General features: G+C 48.0%; 2 protein-coding genes and 1 long non-coding RNA gene across 12 annotated transcripts in view; 1 reads left to right on the plus strand and 2 right to left on the minus strand.

Moving 5' to 3' along the window:
• LOC116093792 overlaps nt 1–14707 on the minus strand; it is a 37797-nt gene extending 23090 nt beyond the window's left edge. Inside the window, exons 1-2 of the long non-coding RNA XR_004119843.1 lie at nt 14088–14707; nt 12710–12810 (exon numbers count right to left, since the gene is read on the minus strand). This is a non-coding gene — a long non-coding RNA (uncharacterized LOC116093792). The remainder of the gene's footprint in view (nt 1–12709; nt 12811–14087) is intronic.
• A 2284-nt stretch (nt 14708–16991) lies between these two features.
• The window catches only part of Lef1 (lymphoid enhancer binding factor 1), a 115306-nt gene continuing 112509 nt past the window's right edge, over nt 16992–19788 (plus strand). For 2 of the 10 annotated variants that reach the window (XM_031375519.1, XM_031375524.1), the window contains exon 1: nt 17001–18393. In XM_031375519.1, the coding sequence (XP_031231379.1) occupies nt 18187–18393 (207 nt within the window). In that variant the 5' untranslated portion in view covers nt 17001–18186. Of the gene's footprint in view, nt 18394–19332; nt 19557–19788 lie in introns of those variants that run through there. The other 8 variants (XM_031375523.1, XM_031375522.1, XM_031375525.1 and 5 more) reach the window with 5 other exon arrangements.
• LOC116093790 lies at nt 17586–19276 on the minus strand. The gene has a single exon (XM_031375530.1). It carries the CDS (start codon nt 19254–19256, stop codon nt 18525–18527), a length of 732 nt encoding a protein of 243 aa, XP_031231390.1. The 5' UTR covers nt 19257–19276; the 3' UTR covers nt 17586–18524.

Consider the following 19788-nt stretch of genomic DNA (forward strand, 5'->3'; position numbering starts at 1 on the left):
GAGCTGGCACATTTGAAATATGCCATTGGGTCATACTTCTGCCTTACATAAGTTATTTATTTATTTATTTATTTATTTTAGGTATATGAGTACACTGTAGCTTTCTTCAGGCACACCAGAAAAGGACATCGGATCCCATTACAGATGGTTGTGAGCCACCATGTGGTTTGCTGGGAACTGAACTTGGGACCTCTGGAAGAGCAGTCAGTGCTCTTAAGCACTGAGCCATCTCTCCAGCTCCATATCTATGTCTTTCATTTTGTGATATTGGGGTTTGAACCTAGGACCTCATGCATGCTGGGCAAGTGTTCATCACTGAGCTCTATTCAGCTTTTCCTTTCCTCTTTAAAACTTTCGAGTTGTGTTCTTTTTTTGGGGGGAGGGGATTTCCAAAACTGAGTTTCTCTGAATGGCCCTGTCTGTCCTGGAACTCACTCTGTAGACCAGGCTGGCCTCGAACTCAGAAATCTGCCTGCCTCTGCCTCCCAAGTGCTGGGATTAAAGGCATGCGCCATTGCTGGGACTGACCTTGGGCTCATTACCGAGCTCAGGCAAGCCTTAAACAGAGAGAGACTGCCAACCAGCACCACGAATCACTTAAACTTCTTGGCTCTCTACTTTTTATGAACTGGACTTTTGGTGTGACTCATTTTCAGCTGTTGCCAGCTTGCAGGTGGGGGACATTGGAGGTTGGCCCTCCATCCTTGTGCATGCCAGGCAGATGCTGCGCACTCAGCCACAACTCCAGCCTTCTGTTTTACTTTTTTAAAAAGATTTATTTACCTATTTTATGTATATGAGTACACTGTAGCTGTGCATATGGTTGTGAGCTACCATGTGGTTGCTGGAATTTGAACTCAGGACCCCTGCTCGCTAAGCACAGCTGGTTCTGGCCCAAAGATTGATTTATTATTATAGGTGAGTACGCTGTAGCTGTCTTCAGACACACTAGAAGAGGGCATCAGATCTCATTATGGATGGTTGTGAGCCACCATGTGGTTGCTGGGATTTGAACTCAGGACCTTTCAGAAGAGCAGTCAGTGTTCTTAACCTCTGAGCCATCTCACCAAGCCTTCTGTTTTACTTTTAACATAAAAGAAATATTGGCTCCATCCTCCAGCATGTTTATATCCTGTTTATCTGGCCTACGTGGTAAGCAGAGGACTTGTAGTAAATACATTAGTAAGTCTCTCCTTTTTCCCCCTGTACAGCAGAAGCTAGGAAGAGAGTGAGATCCCGCAGTCATCCTAAGTCCCTGAGCAGAACTCTTCCTTCGTTCCCAGTAGCAACAGAATGATGTGAGATCAAGTCATTCTGCCTGCGAGGTGGGGCTGGCAGTGCAATTACTAAGTCAAGGCACAATGTAAATTGAGTTACCAAAATGAAAGGAGAAATTGCTCCCTTTTCCTTTTAAATTAAATCTTGTGTCATGTTCCCGGTCAGATTTGAATACAATCCTGGCTTTTTAACTATATAAATTAGTCATAATGTTTGCAATGCAACTTTCATTTGATTACGGATTTCTCTTTCATCTCAAACAGGAAGACGCTATAAGGAAATACCCACCAGCCACCCCGATTAGCCTCAGAGTGAGGCAGAGTGTTATTCACAGCCTCCTGGTTCAAACTACAGTGAAATTGTTATTTTTTTCCTCTCTTTTAATAATAACAAATAAATAAAAGGGGTAGGAAGAGAAGTTATGGCTGAAGTAGAGTGACTTTCATGAAATGTTTCTTCCACAGTGCTGGGAACCCTAAGATAACAGCCTTGTATTCAAATATGAGAGGCAGAAAATGTAATTTACTCAAAGCATTAAGTGAAACAGAATAGAGGGTTATTATTTTTTTAAAATCATCCACAGTAAGCAAAATGTTCACAGTAACCAATGTACAAATACACTTGATGTTAGCTATTTTTTTTCAAATTTTAGTAACTGATAGATAGATAAATAAAATGTAGCAGTGATTTCCATTTAAAGATTATTTCTGTTGCTGTTGCTAGAATAAGGAGCTAATTATGAAGCATCACTCTTTTGTGGAAAGCAGACGCCCATCAACAAGGAGAGAAACATTACAAGGAGAGAAACAACAGAAAATACTTAGTTATATAACCTCTCACTTCTGCTTCATGTCTAGGATTATAACAGGACATATTGTTCATCTCTGTCCAATTGGTCCTTGTATGAAAGGGATAGTTTTTATCCTAATTTTCAGCTCCGATAACTGCGGATTTCTCTACCTTCCATGCAATGTGCTTCTCAGGTGGCTTTTTGGCAACCAGTTCACCTCTTGGGGCACCAAACCATCCTTCCTAACACTTCTAATTCCTTCCATTTTCGGGAGTCAAGCTATGAAAAATCTCATGGCACACCAGTGGAAACTGCTTATCAAGCGATTTCACACACCTTGCCAGCCACAGGGTCCACAGAGAAGCAGCAGGGGCGGAAGTGGATTGAAAGGCAGGGAGCAAGGCATGGTGCCAGCTCTGAAGGCCACACATGGAGGAAGTCCTTAACGCTGATACATCAGTGTTTTTATTTCTCTTGCAGCACGCAATGGTCTTTAAGACTCCTTGGTTAATTTTTTTTCTAACTTTCAACATGCTTCAGCTCCTTCCATAGACCCCTTCTGGACAATATATGTTGATCAGATTATTTAGGGATGGGCCTCTGAGATCCTATTCAATATTTAAGCTGCCTGTCTTTCCACTTGTTTGGGCCTGGAGGATCGTTGGCAGTGGAGGAAGTGAGATGGAGGAACGTCATGTCGTCGACATTTTGGGGGAGGGGTCAAACACTACCTCTTATCCGTATTTTTTAACATTTTCCGTAAAAGAAACTCAGGAAATACTCTTTGTTTTTAAGGAGTACATTTCTGTGCTGCAGCCGGAAGCCTTTTGCTGTTGCTGTGTTTAATGGATGGTACATGCGGACTAGAGGCGAGGGCAGCCAGCAGCTAAGCTCAGGTGGGCTGCAGCTTGAAGCGGTCCACTCTACTGCCACTATTCCGCATCCACCAGACCCATTTTTGTCCCCGAGATGCAGTTGCCTCTGTAAATCACCTCATCACTTGCTCCTAGAGGTTCCTTCCCTGAATTTCGTGTCTGCAGAGGCCAAGACTTCTTCTAACTGTTGGTATCTTGGATGCGCTGTCATTTTTTTTTTTTCCTCCACCGTGCTGAGGAACACTTGGCAATACATATTATCTCACTGAATTTACTTGGCTGGTGTTTCAACACTTCAGCTGCCAAGCCAAGAACCCGGTTTCCACTCTGTCTTCTCTATAAACTGTGTGATTAGCATACCTTCTAGGAAGGCAGACTTTACTCCCACAGGCTTTTTCAAATGGAGATGAGAAATTACAGAATTAAAAGGATGTAGTCAAAGCAACCAGAGGTTGGCTTCAGGGATGTCTTCCGGAATCACGTCTCCATTTTAATCTTGAATAGGAGTCTTTTATGGAACCTAGAGCTTACTGATTAGACAGGTCCTCATGCTTGTAGAGCAAGCACTTTACCCACTGAGCCACCTCCCCAGCCCAATATCTATATATTTCTTTTATTTATTATCATGCGTAAGCATACTGTAGCTGTCTTCAGACGCTTCAGAAGAGGGAGCCAGATCTCATTACGGATGGTTGTGAGCCACCATGTGATTGCTGGGATTTGAACTCAAGACCTTTGGAAGAGCAGTCAGTGCTCTTAACCACTGGGCCATCTCTCCAGCTCCCAATATCTATATTTCTTATAAAAGAATCTATAGGTTCTTTTAATATTGTTTTATTATTATTAGCCTATGGTGGTTTGAATGTCCCACTTAGGCTCACATATTTGAATGGTAGAGTTTGGGGATCCTTAGGAGAAATGGCCTTGCTGAGCAAAGTATGTCACTTATGGTGGGCTGTGAGCTCTTAAGGCCTCCCCCTCTCCCCATTTGCTCTCTCTGTTTGCTCTCATCTCTTGCAGTTCAAGATGTGAGCTTTCAGCTTGCTGTTCTATGCTGCAGCCATGCTGTCCCTGCTATTTGGAATCCTAAGCTAAAAATAAACTTCCATGAGTTACCTTGGTGTTTTACTACAGCATCAGAAAAGTGACCAATACTGTGTGTGTGTGTGTGTGTGTGTGTGTGTGTGTTCCAGATATTGGTCATCAGACTTATCTTTATAGCAAGCACTTGGAGGGTCACCTCACTGGCCCCTTTTAAGTCATTTTTTAGGTCCTAGTAGGGGACAACACACATATAGTTTTCTATATAAAGGAACAGCAAGGCCTTAGGAGGTGATTCTTCTCCCCCTCCTATTCCTCCTTCTCCTGTTCTTCTTCTTCTGTTTTCCCAGACATGTTCTGTGTTGTCCTCCAACTCACTCTTGTCTTCCACAGTCTCTGAGAGCTTGAATTTAAGTATACGCCACTAGGACTGGCATACTAGCCTTTTGATTTCCTCCAGAAACGGCCCTGCTTGCTTTTGCTTACCTTCACCTTCTTATTTCAGAGTTTACAAATCTAAATAGGAAGAAAATGGCTTATGAAGGTATTCTGGTGAAAAAACTACAGGTACAGACCAGAGGAAATTTCCTACCTTACCCACGCATACTAAGACACAGATGAGGAAGTGTAGCTGAATAATAACTCCGTAGAGGGAACAGATACCCCCCAGTTATAGATTTCCCGAGAAAACTTTGATCCCAAAGGACTCAGAGAGCTCTAAGTTTGGCAGTTTTACAGGGCAGAAGAAAAAAGTTATCCCAGAATATAAAATACAGAACACCTTCAGGTTCTATGCTGCTTCCCATTTAATGGTAAATTCATTATTTAGAGTGTGGAAGAAATGTCCAGTCTAACATCACAGCGAACCACAAACACTCATTACACATAGATTGTGGTTCAGACCTATTATAATACTTTCAAACAATTATTTCAAAAGCTGGGCATCAAGGTACATCCCTACAATCCCAGTGGGAGGTTGACACAGGAAACTCAGGAACTCAAGGTCAGGTCAGGTTACACAGTGAGACCCCATTTCAAAACAGAAGCGGAACCAAAAGTCTGTAAAAGATTAATACTACTCACAAGAACCTACGTGGCCTTCTAATGAAATACAAAGTCATGTAAATAATACATAAGAACATACCGGGGATCCAATTACAGGTAGAAATATTGTGTCTGTATTGAATATGCAAAGCTTTGCTTTTTAATGATTCCCTAATCAATACAACATAACAGCTACTTACACAGTCTAGAGATATTTAAGGTACATGGGAGCAACCAAGTTCACTTCTTGCCAGAAATCACATGATCCTATGCATAGATGCAGAAAAGGCCTTTGGTAAAGTTCAATATCCCGTCAATGATAAAAACTTGAAGGAAGTAGGAAAAGAAGGGATACACTCAACATAGTAAAAGCTATAACCAACAAATTTCTGGCCAGCGTTATACCTGATGAGGAAAACTGAAAAGCAGCCGCTCTGAAATCTTGAAGGGACCAGGGACACACTCTCCCCTCCTTGAAAATAGTCCTTGATGTCTTAGCCACACCAATAAGGCAAGGGAAAGACATAAAAAGGGAAATGGTAAGAAGTCAGATTATTCTGACTGCAGACCACCTGACTCTAAGATTATCAAGAGCAGGAGTAGCTCTGCTGAGTCCTCTACTTCAGGGAGTAGAGTACAGAGCCAATATATCAGAAATGGGTAGGCTTTCTAAATACTAGCAAACACACTGAGAAAGAAATCATGAGAGCAATTCCATTCAAGATGACAACAACAACAAAAACAAAAAACTACCTAGCAATAGGCCTAGCAAAGAATGTGTGTGTGTGTGTGTGTGTGTATGTGTGTGTGTGCCCCTTCCATTCACATTGTATTAAGGTATGACTCTGTATATTAAATTGTTAATTGCTGCACCTGCAGAGCTAAATCCTGACAGAGTCTGGGATTGTCATTACTCTGACCCATTACCGGCCTTTGGTTTTGTAAATCCTAAAGAAAAGTTCACACTGTCCTCTCTCCCTAGACTGTTTAAGAGGGATATCTATCTGATGCGTTTCCCTGCTGACTGGTTGTTATAAAGAGCTGACGGCTAATAGCTAGGAAGTGGAAAGTGGGACTTCCGGTTAGAGAAAGGTACTCTGAGAAGTAGAAAACAAAAACAAAAACAAAAACAAAAACGGTCTTTTTGCTAGGTAGGAGACGTGAGAGAAGAGAGCTGCGACTACAGGACTGACCGCCATAGCCATGTGGCTGGACCGTGCTAGATGGTTAGGAAACCGAAATGAGCTAAGGCAAAGCTCCGACACAGTGAAAGGTCTCCGTGTTTTTCTTTTTGGCTGGTGGGTCACCAGGGTCCTACAACAAATCTCTACAAAACTTCAAACACATCTAGTTGACAGTAGATGACAGAAAGACCTCCCATTCGGGGATTAGCAGATTAATAGTGTATGTGGAGGAGTAATGGGTATGTTACCAAAACTGATCTGTGAATTCAATCCCGTCCCTACTAAAATCCCACTGACATTCTTCACAGAAACAGAAAAATAATCATCGATTGATGTGATGCACAAATGACCTTGAGAACCAGAGCATTCCTGGCCAGAAAGGGCAGTAGTGGAGACATCCGGATACCTGACTCTTGAATTAGACTACCGAGCCATAGTACTGGCTCCACAGACAGACACATGGACCAATGGTAGAAAAGAAACTCATACAGCTACCACTACCTTTTTTCTTCTTTCTCTCTCTCTCTCTCTCTCTCTCTCTCTCTCTCCCTCCTTCTCTCTCTCTCTCTCTCTTCAAATGTGCTAGGAAACTATTCACATGCAGACAAATCAAACTACATCCATATTTCTCATGCCATACAAAAAATAACTTAAGATAACATGAAAGCTCTTATTTGGTGGTGGTGGTGGTGGGGTTGTTTCAAGATGGGGGTTTCTCTGTGTAGCTCTGGCTATCATGGAACTCTCTCTGTAGACCAGGCTGGCTTCAATCCCACAGAGACTCACCTGCCTCTGTTTCCGGAATGCTGGGATTAAATTTGTGGGCCACCACCTGCCCAGCCAGGTCAAAGCTCTTAATTCAAATTCAGAAACTGCTGGAGTAAATCATAGAAAAATATACTTCAAGATTGAGGCACAGTCGAGGACTTTTGGAAAAGAAGCCCAGTAGCTTGGGGACTAATGGCAAGACCTGAGGAACGGGATTGCACGGAACTAAGCCGCTTCTCTACAGCAGAGGACAACCCGGAGTGAAGACACGGTCTGCAGAATGGAGGGGAATCTTCGCCAGATCTACGTCTCACAGGGGATCAATATGGAAAATATCCCCAGAACTTGAACAACAAAACGAAACAAACAAATCCTAGATCATCCAGTCAGGAAACAGGCAAGTGAACTGAACAGGTAGCTCTCAAACAACGACGTAGAGATGGCAAATAAATTATATGAAAGGAAAATGTTCAACATCTTTGGCCACTGGGAAAATGCAAATCAAAACACAATGAGATTTTATCTCAGCTCAGTTAGAATGGATCTAAGCAAATGAACAAATAAACAAACAAACAAACCAGCAACAAATGCTGGCCAAGAAGAGGGGATGGGGGAGGATGAACTACTAAATGCTGCTGGTGGGAAATGAATTCATCCAACATCTTTGAAAATCAATATGGTGGACCCTCCTGGGCATACACTCTAAGGAATGTATATCAGCATACTACAAGGACACCTGTGCATCGGTGATTACTGAGGACTTTATGGATCAGCCCAGGGACCCACCATGACTGGATAAGGAAAATATTGCATACATCAATGATGTGAGCTTATTCTGCCATATTCAAGAACAGTTAATGTCATTTGTAAGAAAATAGATGGAACTGGATTTAATCATACTAAATAAAGTAAGCTAGATTCAAGAAGACAAGTATGTGCTTTCTTTCAAATACTGAATCTATTTGGGCAGAGGCAGGGGAGTAGCAGGGGGTGGGGGGGTGAGTGGGTGGTAGGGGCTGGACAGGAGAGGGCAATGAAGGTGCATATGAAAAAAGTCTATGATATTTTTCAGAGCATATGCCACGAGGAAGCCCATATCTTCATACAATGAATATCTGCTCACAGATTTTTTTTTTTTTAAAAAGATAAAGTAATACAGGAGAACACATAGTGTTAAGTTTCAAACTGGACAAAGGCTGAGGTATCAATTTAATATTTCAAAGCATACTTGGCCTCTAGATTCTCCCAGCATCCTTCAGTCTTTTCCCACTACTGAGTTTGGCTAGCGTTTCTGCCCTCTACCCTGAACTCTCCAGCCCAGGGGCTGGGCTGCCCTTCCCCCAGAGGCTCTTCCTTTTATGATGGAGACATTTTGGATACCTGCTCTTTTGTTCCTTTGGCCTCTTGGCTGCTGCACTTGGTTCCTCTCTCTCTCTCTCTCTCTCTCTCCCTCTCCCTCCCCCCCCTCTCTGTCTCTCTGTCTGTCTCTCTGTCTGTCTCTCTGTCTGTCTCTCTGTCTCTCTCTGTCTCTCTCTCTCTCTCTCTTTCTCTCTCTCGTTTTAGGTTATATGTAAACACAGCAACCAGCTGTGTTTTATACAAGGCCATGATCAACCTTGAGTTGAGCACCAGGTCCTGGAGGCTCCAGAACTAATCTCTCCTGAAAACAAAGGGGTAGACAAATTTTAGATATTTGATTTAAGTAAATTATATTACTAAAATAATTTAATGTGTTGTTTTTTAGATTTTTTTTTTAGTTTAAAATAACAAATATCCTTCATTGTATTTCCACTCATGGGAAGGATCAGAATGGTGAAACTGACTGCATGCTGGGTAATTTTATATTGCCTCTCTATATTCTGCGATGTTGAAGACACAGCAAAACAAAGTTCTCACCTCATAAAACACATGTTCCAAGGGGAGTCTAATAAGATAGTTAAAAAAAAAAACGATGCTAGAGAGAGAAGGCGGGGAGCAGAGAAATGAAGCCAGTGTTTCTCAACCTGTGGGTTGAGACCCCTTTCACAGGGGTCCCCCAAGACCATCAGAAAACAGATATTTACATCACGATTCATAACATTAGCAAAGTTACAGTTAGGAAGTAGCAACACAAGTGATTTTATGGCTGGAGGTCACCACAGCAGGAGGAACTGGATTTAAGGGGTGCAGCATTAGGAAGGTTGAGAATACTGGATAAGGCTCATAAAACCAGAACTGCAATCTGGGCGAAAGCAGGTTGGTGTGGCTGTTTTTTCAGACAAGGCCTAAGAAGATGTCATTGGAGCAGGAGGTGGGATGAAGCTGGGGAGGAAGGCCTGGCCTGAAGTGTCCACCCAGCTGCAAGCTTCTCCACAGAGGTTGCAGGAGCTGGACGTGGAGCCTGGGACTTGCACGAGGGCTCTGCACAGCTGGAGAACCGCTGGTTCAGGACAACAGGATTCAGAGGCAGCCACGAACTAGTTAATATAACTCCTATGCTAGGAGCTTAGGAGGCATGAAACAAAGGGCTTTATTGTGAAGCCTGGACAGACAAGCAGGGAACCCAGCAGAGTGGAAGCCGGAAGCCTAGCGGGGTGTCTACTACTACAGGTGTGCAAGGACAGTTTGCCCTACGAGTAGAAGTTTCATTGAGAACATTTTTTTTTCTCCCGTAATGCAAAGTCAAGCAGTCTAAGGGCTGAAGAACAAAGACCACGTTATCTCTTTAAGTCCAGCCCTAAAACACATTTGGGAGCCTGGAGAGTCATCTGAACTGGCAGTCAGAATTTACTGCCTAACTTGATAGGAGAGTAATTAATCTCTCTGCTTTGTCTTCTGCCAATTCAACCTAAGGGAAGTGGGCTTGAGATCTGGAACTGGCAGAGTGGGACTACAGGACCTTTTAAGTCAAATTCAGATAAGGCCATTTAGATTTATTCTGCCAAATAAATGCTTACTCGAGCCAAATGACAATGCTGTAGTCTAAACTATTTGTATTGGCACCTTCAGCCTTCTGTATTCTCTGCCCTAATTGATCATTCCAAGTTTTAAGTGAAGCTGTGCGCGACACAGTTAAAAGCTAGAAACAGTATTTTGCACAGACACACACTCACCCTTCCACACCCCCCACACTAGTAAAGACGATTTCATCCAGTGAGTCTGATTTTAATGGACAGAAGCACTTTAAAACAAAAGCTTTCTCCAGGTCAAAGTAGGCAGGCCGACTCCCTCCTTTGAGAAAGAAATGGAGATTTGGAACACTTACCCAGTTTCTAATAAAAACAAGCACATAATAAGTGCAAGGATTTCCCCCAAAAGTCATATTATGAAAAACTGGTGGCTCCATCCCAGGTTCACTGACTGACTTTGATGAGACCCCATGCTGAAAAAAAGTCCCATACCATGTAAGGCAGTGCCCGTGGAGATGCGTTTTCCAGGCTTTGGATGTAGAGCCTGTCAGTCAGGCTCCTTCCCAGAACACTATACTGTATAGATCACACACATCAAAGGCAGGCTGCAGTCTTGTGGGTGAAACTCCCATCAGTGTATGCTAGCAGTAACTGGGTGGACTGAGGACCTTGTTCTGCATTCGTCTCCCTAGGGTTCGGTTGGTCCCACTGCTACCTGCCCTTAGGTAAGAAGGCTGTGGCTTTGGCTTTGAGCTTCAAACCAGGGATTAGAAGCTTGCCCACTGTTGGCAGAGCCCTTTGAAGCTGCAGAATACAAAGTAAGGCTGACCATCTTACTTTACCAACATTCAAGAGGCCCCTTGGGTACCATGTCCATTGAGGAGACGGATTTACAGTCCAATGTAAATCCCCTTAGGCACCCCACCTCCTTCAGAGTTGCTTTGCTTGAAGACACCCAGGCTTGTTGTCCTTTTCAGTATTTTCAGTGCTTCCTTACTGACTGGCTGCTCAAACAAGACAAAGCAAGAGCCCCTGGTGCTTTGGTGAGACTCCTCTGGCCAAGATTAAATTTTAAAAAGTTTGTGTTTGTAAAAATATGAAAGGAGTCGGGTGGTGGTGGCGCATGCCTTTAATCCCAGCACTTGGGAGGCAGAGGCAGGAGGATTTCTGAGTTCGAGGCCAGCCTGATCTACAGAGTGAGTTCCAGGACAGCCAAGGCTACACAGAGAAACCCTGTCTCAAACAAACAAACAAACAAAAAAAACCCCAAAAAACAAAAAGAAAGATTGCTGTTGGACTGGTACCCACTTCTAATCTGTGGCTTTTGGAAGATGCCTCCTACATGCCAGTCAACCCAAATGGCTGTGGAGTGCCTTCAAGGGAGGCTCCTCAAAGCTGAAGGCTGTAGGCGGTGGCAGAAAGCTGAGCACCTCCGGATTCGGTTTCCTTCCGCCTGGAGGTCCCTAGCCAGGGCAAAAGAAACAGAAAAAACACTGGACATTCCCATTCTGTCTACACATTCATCAGTCTGTTCACAGGCCACCTTGTAGGTTTATACTGAAAAACTGAGGCCGGAAGACGGCTCTGTTGGCAGTTAGCGTCACACATGAGCTTATGGTCTTCACTACGATTGTCCTCTTTCCCTTTCACAAGTGGTCTTCGCCGCCATCTTCACCACACTGGGAACCTGGGATGCCTTGGCCTGGGACAACATTGTTATTCTAAAACACCAATTCTGGTGAGATTTAGGGTTCCTCAAAAACAACTCGGCCATCTTTTAGACTTCCTCCTGCCATTGTGCCACAATTCTTACTGCTATTTTTGGGAGTATGTTCTCCATGTGTGCGTTGTCCCTACATACGCACCTATGTACTCTGGGGTAATTAATTATGGTTTTGCAATTAACAGATTCTCCCCTTAAATATGCATCTTGCGTCCTAATATCTTGTGTTTTGCATATCTTCCCATATTCTCACAGACAGGTGGACTACTGCACACCCACTAGCAAAGAAAATGAATCTTATGAGAGGTTCAATGCCTTACAAAACTTCACCCATTGCAAGGGAGGCAGGGGCTGAGCCTGTCTTAGGCCGGGGATGTCAGACTCTGCATCACACTATTGGGCATTCCAGCATCCCCATCTCTGCAGGCAACATCATTCAAGAAGTGCTTCAGAGAAGACTTACAGACTTTTCACCATAGACACAAACCTTTCTGTGGAGTCTTGTGAATGAAACATAGGGGCAGACCTATCAACAAGATAATTTCAAATCTTCGAGACCAACAGGGAAAGCGATTAAAATTGGTATTCACATCGGTTTTCCTGAATCTAGTTTCTGTGAAAGGAATATGTAGTGTACTGTAACAGTGTACAGGGGTTAATAAGAACGTTGTGTAGAGGGATTAAAAGGCAGGATGCTCCAACAGCATGCGCGCACACGTGTTGTGTCAGCGCTCTCTCACACAAAATGTGGGCGCAGAAGAAAGTGTGAAGCTGGAAGAAGACAATATTTATGGCTAAAGAAATTCAGCCTCACATAACGGTAATTATGAACAAGATATTTTCCCAATAAAATTACTGCAAAACAAAATCTGGAGAATCTAAGTGCTTCCCTATGTTGCCATTATTTTATCCCATGTACTCGAGAGTGATTTCGAGAAGGGGGAAAAAAAAGGGGGGGTGGAGGGAGCTGAGAGAAAGGGCGCCATAGTGAGATGGCCTCTGCAGAGGGTTTGGTTTTGCTTTAGAAACTGGAATGTGTCCAGGCTTGATTTTTATTTTCAATTCACATTTCAGATCCAGCTCCCCAAACTCTTTGATCTTTCTCCCTGTCTCCTTACCCGGAAGAGAACCCTTGGCCTTCTCAGCTGGGAGCTGGGAGCACACGTGGAAAGACTGGCTGGGATCCATATTCTTGCCAAATTTAGTCACACAAAGGGGCCTGAGAGGGAAAAAAGAAAGGATGAAAGCCGCAGCCGCCGCGACTTCAAAGGCCGCGCCGCCGAGCTGGTCCCTGCGCAGGCGCCGCCCTCCGCCGATAAAAAGCGAGACCAGCGTGCGCGGGCGGCTCTTCCGCGCGCGTCCCGGCTCCAGGGCGGTCGGAGGGGGCTGGAGGGTCGACTGTGAGGGTACGAGGGGGCGTGCTTTCCACAAATCGGGGCCCACGCCACAATGAGGCGCGGGAGAAAAGTTTTGAGAAAGGAAGGAAAAGAATGTGATGCTCGGCCCCCCTAAACTAGCCGGTCCTCGGTTGCCACGTGTCTCCCAGAGCCGAAGTCCAAATGTGGCACCCCTAGTCCCGATGCCACGCAGGCTCTTCGGTGCGGGATCTCGACTTCCCGGTGCAGAGCCGAACCTCCGCACCCCTTTTAGTTCATTCTGTCTCCCTGCAATCATTCCCTGGTCCCCACCACTGTCTGTCCTCAGCCACCCTCAGGTCCGCACTGCTGTGGCGTTGGTGGGGGGGTCGACGTCCCACGGAGCAGAGTGGATGCTGCTCCCTCCACCCTGCGAGGTGGGCGCAAGGGGCTGACCGCGCCGCCGATCCCGTGCTCGAATCACCCGCCCGGGAGACCGCGCCGAGCTGCAGACGCCAACGGGCGCCGGCCGCGCGGAAACCGGGCGTCTGCAGGCGCCGGATTGGAGAAGGAGGGTTTCACGGTCCCACGAGTTTCCTGACCCTGGAGGAAGGGGCTTTGGGTTTGTTTTTCTTAAGGAGGAAAAAAAAAAAAAACCCCTGGGACACAAACTGCCACTTCCCTCGTCCCCCTTCTCCGAGACGTCGGTTAAACTGAAGATGCCCACAGATCTTAGCGTCCTGCTGAAGCTGGGATGGAAGACCGAGCTCTCGGTTCCGCCCCTGGAATCACATGAATTCGTTTTTCCAGTCCTTTCTCAGCTGTCTCTCGGAGCATCCTCTTCCGTAGGCCCCTCCACCTCCTCCTTTGGGATCCCACCTAGGTTGAAGCTGGCAGAGAGTCTAGGCCACACAAAGGGAAGACCTGGGGCCTGAGCTGGTGTTAGGACCTAGGGGGCGGAGAGGGCCGTGCGGGGGCACTGCGCTTCTCATCCCTGTAATTAAGGACTCTCCGGACTGTCTGCAGAGCACTCCACGTGGCTGCAAAATCTCTAAGGGAGGGAGGGTCTTCTTGTGTGGGTGTTGGTCACTTCCCCTGTTCCCTGCCCCCACACCCGCTCAGCGCACTGAGCTATGCTTACCCCGAGGCAGAACGGCTAACTCTGCTCCCTGCAGCCTGGGTTCCGGCCGGCCGGGGTTGGGCGCCTCGCCCCCACTACTCTCTCAGCCCTCCACCCACCAACCCTCAAAGGCACAGCACGGGCGACAGCGCCTCGTGCAAAAGGAAGTGTTGATATTAAACAAGTTCGCTCCCAAACTATACCCAAAGCCACCAGGAGGAGGGAAACCAACAGCAGCGCAGCCAGCCCCTAGCAATTGTTTCACGGTCGGAATTAAATCACATCAAAACGCCCCCCTGAAACCCACATCCTGAAGGAGCTAACCTACTACTGCCAACCTCTAGTGGTTCGCTAGAGTTCATGTGAACAACCTGCCTCTACATCCAAGGAAAGTGGGCGGCGAGGCTGCTGCTGAGCCGCACCCACCACATCCCAGACCTAGGATCCCACTCGCCCAACCCCAAGAAGCGAAGAAGCTGCTGCTTATGCTAATAACAGCCCCACAGGAATTAGGAGAGACTGCCCGGCGGCTGGATTGCTTTTGCCAGGAAGGCGAAGTCCAGAGACACCACTTCCTGGGGTTACTTCGCCCCTCCTGTGACTCCTTGGTATTCTGTTTTAAGAGAGTCTACTTCGCAGGGAAATGTCAACCTCCTTTACCGACAGATCTTTAAAACACGTGGGCGCATGGTTTTAAGGGTAGCCCTGTTTAAGATTTGCAACACTGCTTAAAGACAGCACACAGCGGAGACCACTCACGGCCGCTCCTGCAGTGCGAGGCCATTAGGTGATTTCGTTAGAACCAATGCTTCCAAAGAGCAAGGTACCAAACGCAGCCACCTATCCCAGCCCTTGTAGTAAAAAGCATTCTCACTAGGTATTGCTCCAGAAATTCCCATCTTGAGCTCCTAATCTCTGGGACACCTAGAGCCGAGCTCCGTATGACTCACATAGTCCGGATAATTAACGCGAAGGAGAAAATGGGAATTCGAATTAGTTGCAACACTTAAACAGGGAAGATGTAGACTCGTCATTTAATCTCCTCTTGGCTTTCAAAAATACCCTCTGGCTATCTTCTTGCCCCCTCCCCCCCTCCCGGATTTGATGAAAAGGACCCGTCTACTCCGACTTCTTTGATGAAGCTGCATCTTCCAGGGTTTTTTTGCTCAGTCAAATTGGCTCACTCGGAGGAGGAATTCTGACTTTGTTAAATTTGTTAGCAGGAGCTGTAAACGTCTGAAGCTGTGTCCCCTGCTCTTCACCTTATCACACTAATAGCACTGGTGGCTGCATAGCATCATTATAAAAATGGATTTATTCCCAACCTTCCTTCTATTCTCCCTGGCATCCTGAAAGAAAATGCCATTTTTGGCTCCTGTAAGGTATGGCCTTGACGATTATATAATTTTTAAAGAAAAGTTTTCGTTACTCTGACTTCCTTCACCAGCCCCCTATGTACCTAAATCTATCAGATTACATATGACCTACCACGTCCTACGCAGCCAACCGAACTAATCTACAGCATTGAGAACCACCTCCTAGCAAGCTCCCAAACTGGTAGTTATCAGTAAACAAAGTTTTAAATGCTGACTTAAAGAACTGTTAAAGTCTACAGTGCCGAATAGCCCACAATTTCACATTTAAAAGAGAGATCTTTTTTTTTCTAAGCGTTCTTATGTAATGTCCCTAACACGCGATTCGGTGGCGTTTTATTTTTCATTTAAGGAAGATGGAGATACAATTCTTCCTGTCTCCTGTTTACTGCTCCCAGGTTTTACAGATGGCTGCCGCATTGCTCTAATGATTTTGCCTGGATATTTGACTTGAGGGGAGGGGTTGAGAGCTAAATGACAAAATGTGTTCCCAAACTTAAGCCTCACTTACACAGTGATTTTCACAAAGCGTCGCCCTTAAAAGTTCTGTCCTTTAACAAAATGCACCAAAGAGACAGTCCGGACTGGAGAATTTTGGGGGTTTAATTCGTATTTACGTGCATCTTCAAGGGTCCCTTTCAGCGGAGTCTCCAGGATGCCTCCCTCTCCTAGGTTCTTTTCTCTCCTTTTGGGATGTATTTTCCTTTTCTACGAGATGAATCTCCAAAAACCCACGTTTATTCGGCGGCAAGGACACAATGAACGCGATAGTGTAAAAGCGATAATTAAGGCTCAGTCTTCATTCACTCCCTTCTTACTGATCCTTCCCCCCCTGGTAAGCCTGGAGATTTTATTTTCGCTAGGGTGGCGTGCCCTTGTCTCCGGAGAGTGTGTGATTCACGGTTAGTAGAGCCACAACTCTTCTTGCCTTTGCTGCGTCTCTTCTCTCTGGTTAGGTGAGCAATGTGTTACATTTTCTCCTTTTCCTTCTCCTAGTCCCTAATTCTCGCCTCATTCCCTCTGTCAGAGCATCTATCAACGTGGTGTCGACCACAGCGCCGGCGGCTTTCTCTTTCATCTTCCTCCCTTTGCCTGAGTGAGGGGGCTAGAGTGGGCGGCGGGAAGGAGGTGGAAGAGAGACTGGCAAAGGACGAGAAGTGAGGGGGAAGGAGCAAGAGAAGAAGAGATGCTCAGACGCTGAAGTTAAGCCATTCCCGTACAGTTTCTCGTCAATTTCACGTGGGCCGCACCGTTCTTTGGGGGTGGGTTATACACAGCACCCAGTCTATCTTCAGGTTGTATGTTTTTTTCCCTCCCAGGGATGAACAGGCGCGCACAAACACATACGCACCCCCACGGCGCCCCCCAAACTATGGCTCGTCCTTTGGGTGCTAGGAAATGAACTAGGGTTGGGGGTGGGGGGAGAACCTGGATCTCCTCCTCCTCCTTCTCCTAGCAGACTCCCTCCTCTCCACCCCTCCAGCCCGCAGCCAAGGAGAGCAGGAGGCGGGGGAGGGGCGGGGGAGGAGAAGCGACGCAAGTGAATAGCTTTGCAGCGCCGGCTAGGCGCGGTGCGGAGAAGCGGTGGGAAGGCGCAACCGCTCACCTGCGGGCCAGCGCGCACCGGAGGGACCGGGCTGCGCTCTCGTGGGCCCTGGCATTTCGGACTCGCCCGGAGGAGCCTTGCAAGCGGCCACGCTCCGGGTGTTCCCCGCCGGTCTGCCCGGAGGAGCCGAGGGGCCACCGGCAGCTCTTTGCTTTGACAGAGGGGAGGCGGGGAGAGAGGCGAGTAACAGCGCCAGCGAGCCAGGCAGAAACTCGAGCCGGGAACAAAGAGGGATCGGGCTCGAGTGTGTGTGTGCGTGTGTGTGTGCGAGTGTGTGTCTGTGTGTGTTTGTACGTGTGTGTATCGGCCCGAGCTGCGGGCTGGAACATTTGGGCCCGAAGCTCCTGCTGTGACTCCCCAAGACTCCGCCGTGCCAGCCACTGCCGATTCCCAGCGCTCATCAGCACAAACTTTATTCTTGGCAAACTTCTCTTTTTCTCCCCTCCTCCTCCGTCCCCTCCCCCTCCAGCAGATTAAATGCTCCTCCAGAAGGAAAACCGAAGCGAAAGGGAAGGAAAGAAGCTCTAGCGCGGACGTCTGCAGCTCCGAGTGGCTCTTTATTGTTTACTCTGAAGGAAGTGGACTTTTCGGTATTTTCTGATTCTCCTCGCACCTCCTCTGGGGCAAAGGGAGCCTCTTGGCCCAGTCCTCTTCTCAGCACCCCCCTCCCCAACACCGAAATCAGCATCCGAGGAATCCGTGGAGAGGTTTTGCACGGTGACGCGCCACGGGACCCTCGTTTGCACTTTGGAAAGTCGTGTCCCCTCCGGAATCGGTGTCCTCGGAGCACAGACCCCAGCAGCGAGTGCGGCGTGGGGTGGCCATCCAGCCCTGGCAGCCTAGCTTAGTGCACGCGGAGCGGCGCAGACGCTCCCAGAGGCGCCGGCAGCTGCCGCCCTCGCAGTCTGGTGCCCTTCGCCCCAGGGCCGGGCGCCGGCGTCCTTCTAAGTGGGAAAGCGCGGCAATCGCAGAGGCTCCTGCAGCTGCTCCAGCCGTGGGCCCCTCGCTTGCCCACCCACCCCGCTTCCATTCGCAGCCCTTCCGCACTCAGTCTTCCAACTCCCCCACCTCACATCGACCCCCCCCTTCCTGCTGTCTCGGAGTGCTCCCGCAGCGGAGCGGAGATTACACAGCCGCCGGGATGCCCCAACTTTCCGGAGGAGGCGGCGGGGGGGACCCGGAACTCTGCGCCACCGATGAGATGATCCCCTTCAAGGACGAGGGCGATCCCCAGAAGGAGAAGATCTTCGCCGAGATCAGTCACCCCGAAGAGGAGGGCGACTTAGCCGACATCAAGTCATCCTTGGTTAACGAGTCCGAAATCATCCCAGCCAGCAACGGGCATGAGGTGAGTGAGCAGCTGTCCGGAGAGGCGTGTCGGCTCCCGGGGACCCGGAGGGGAAGCAAGCAGGACCGCGCGGCCACGGTGGCCACACTGAGCCCTGGTCCCTCCGGGCTGGGTGGGGGGAATAACGGCCCCTAGTCCACGGTGCGCACGTGTGCGAGCAGCGGGCAGGGAAATTGATTCCAAGTGGTTCTATGGCTAACCGGTGGCAAATGGGCAGGAAACGCCGGCCTTTTACCCGACCGGTTTCGCCCTCCGACCTTTCGGCGGCTCGGAGGGACGCGATGAATTAAAACGGGGATGTCTAAACACAACTGCGAAGCCCATCGCGGGGTGGAAAACAAAGTGCACCCGCTAGCTCCTCTCGGTACAGTGCACAGAGGTGCGTTAAACCACGGAGGGCTCCAAGGAGCGAAGCCCCAGGCGGGGAGGAAGGAGAGGCGGGCGTGGGCCTTGCCGAAGGGGCCGTCCCAACCGCCGTGGAGCGGGGCGCGCGCCCTAACTGAGGGGGCGTTGCGGGGCCGGGTCCCCACGGCAGGAGAGGCTGCTGCCGGGAGCCGTGGGCGAGCCGATCCGAGCCAGCCAACGGCATCCACACCGCAGTCCTTCCGCCCGCAACCCCGGCATTCAAAGTGGAAAGAAAAGCGTTTATTTGGGGTTAGGCTGGGTTTGGGATCAGGGCCCTGGATCTCCGCAGAAGAAAGGCGAGCCCTCGGCGGAAGCCGGGCGGCGGCTAGGGAGGAGGGACGCGCTTTATCAGATCTCCGGGCCAGCTGAAGGCGACGGCGCTGGTAACCCGAGTAGAGTAAATAGAGACACGTGGGTGCCGGCGCGAGGGAGCAGAGAGCCGGGCCGCGCGCGAGCATCGGATGGGCGTAGATTCCCTCCACCCAAAAAAAAAGCCCACACCTTAGCGGCCACTCTGGCTCAGCAGCTGAGGAAACCTCACAGGGACATCCAGTAGAAAAGTTCTGATACTCAAATGATGTCCCCAACGTTTTTTCCTTCCAGAGAAACTTGGAGAGTATAGCCTTTTCCTTAAATGGCAGCCTTCTGCCCCCACCCCCACCCCAAAGAAAGGGTGGTTTCGGGGGCGGGGACATTTTGGGTTTAAAGAGTGCTTTTAAGAACACCTCAGAGTTACCTTCTCTGTCCCGATGGCAGGGGTGAGTACGCATCTGAGAAGGCGGGCGGGGGGGGGGCGCTGATTCCAAAATAGAAGGGACCCTCGCTATTCCCAAAGTCCTACAAAAAAAAAAAAAAATAGAGGAAGGGGGCGAGAATGCACTCAAAGTCAGTTTAAAAGGGTTTCCGTGTGTGCCAGAAGGACCACACATGTTCAAGGACTGAAATACCATCTAAACTCTGGGGTTGTTGTTGTTTTTTTTTTTTTTTTTT

The sequence above is a fragment of the Mastomys coucha genome, unplaced genomic scaffold, assembly GCF_008632895.1.
Source record: "Mastomys coucha isolate ucsf_1 unplaced genomic scaffold, UCSF_Mcou_1 pScaffold16, whole genome shotgun sequence".
NCBI lineage: Eukaryota > Metazoa > Chordata > Mammalia > Rodentia > Muridae > Mastomys > Mastomys coucha.

Bases quoted from the DNA above. Each gene is read 5' to 3' on its own strand.
- LOC116093790 (XM_031375530.1), bottom strand. From the start codon at position 19,256: ATGCTCGCGCGCGGCCCGGCTCTCTGCTCCCTCGCGCCGGCACCCACG.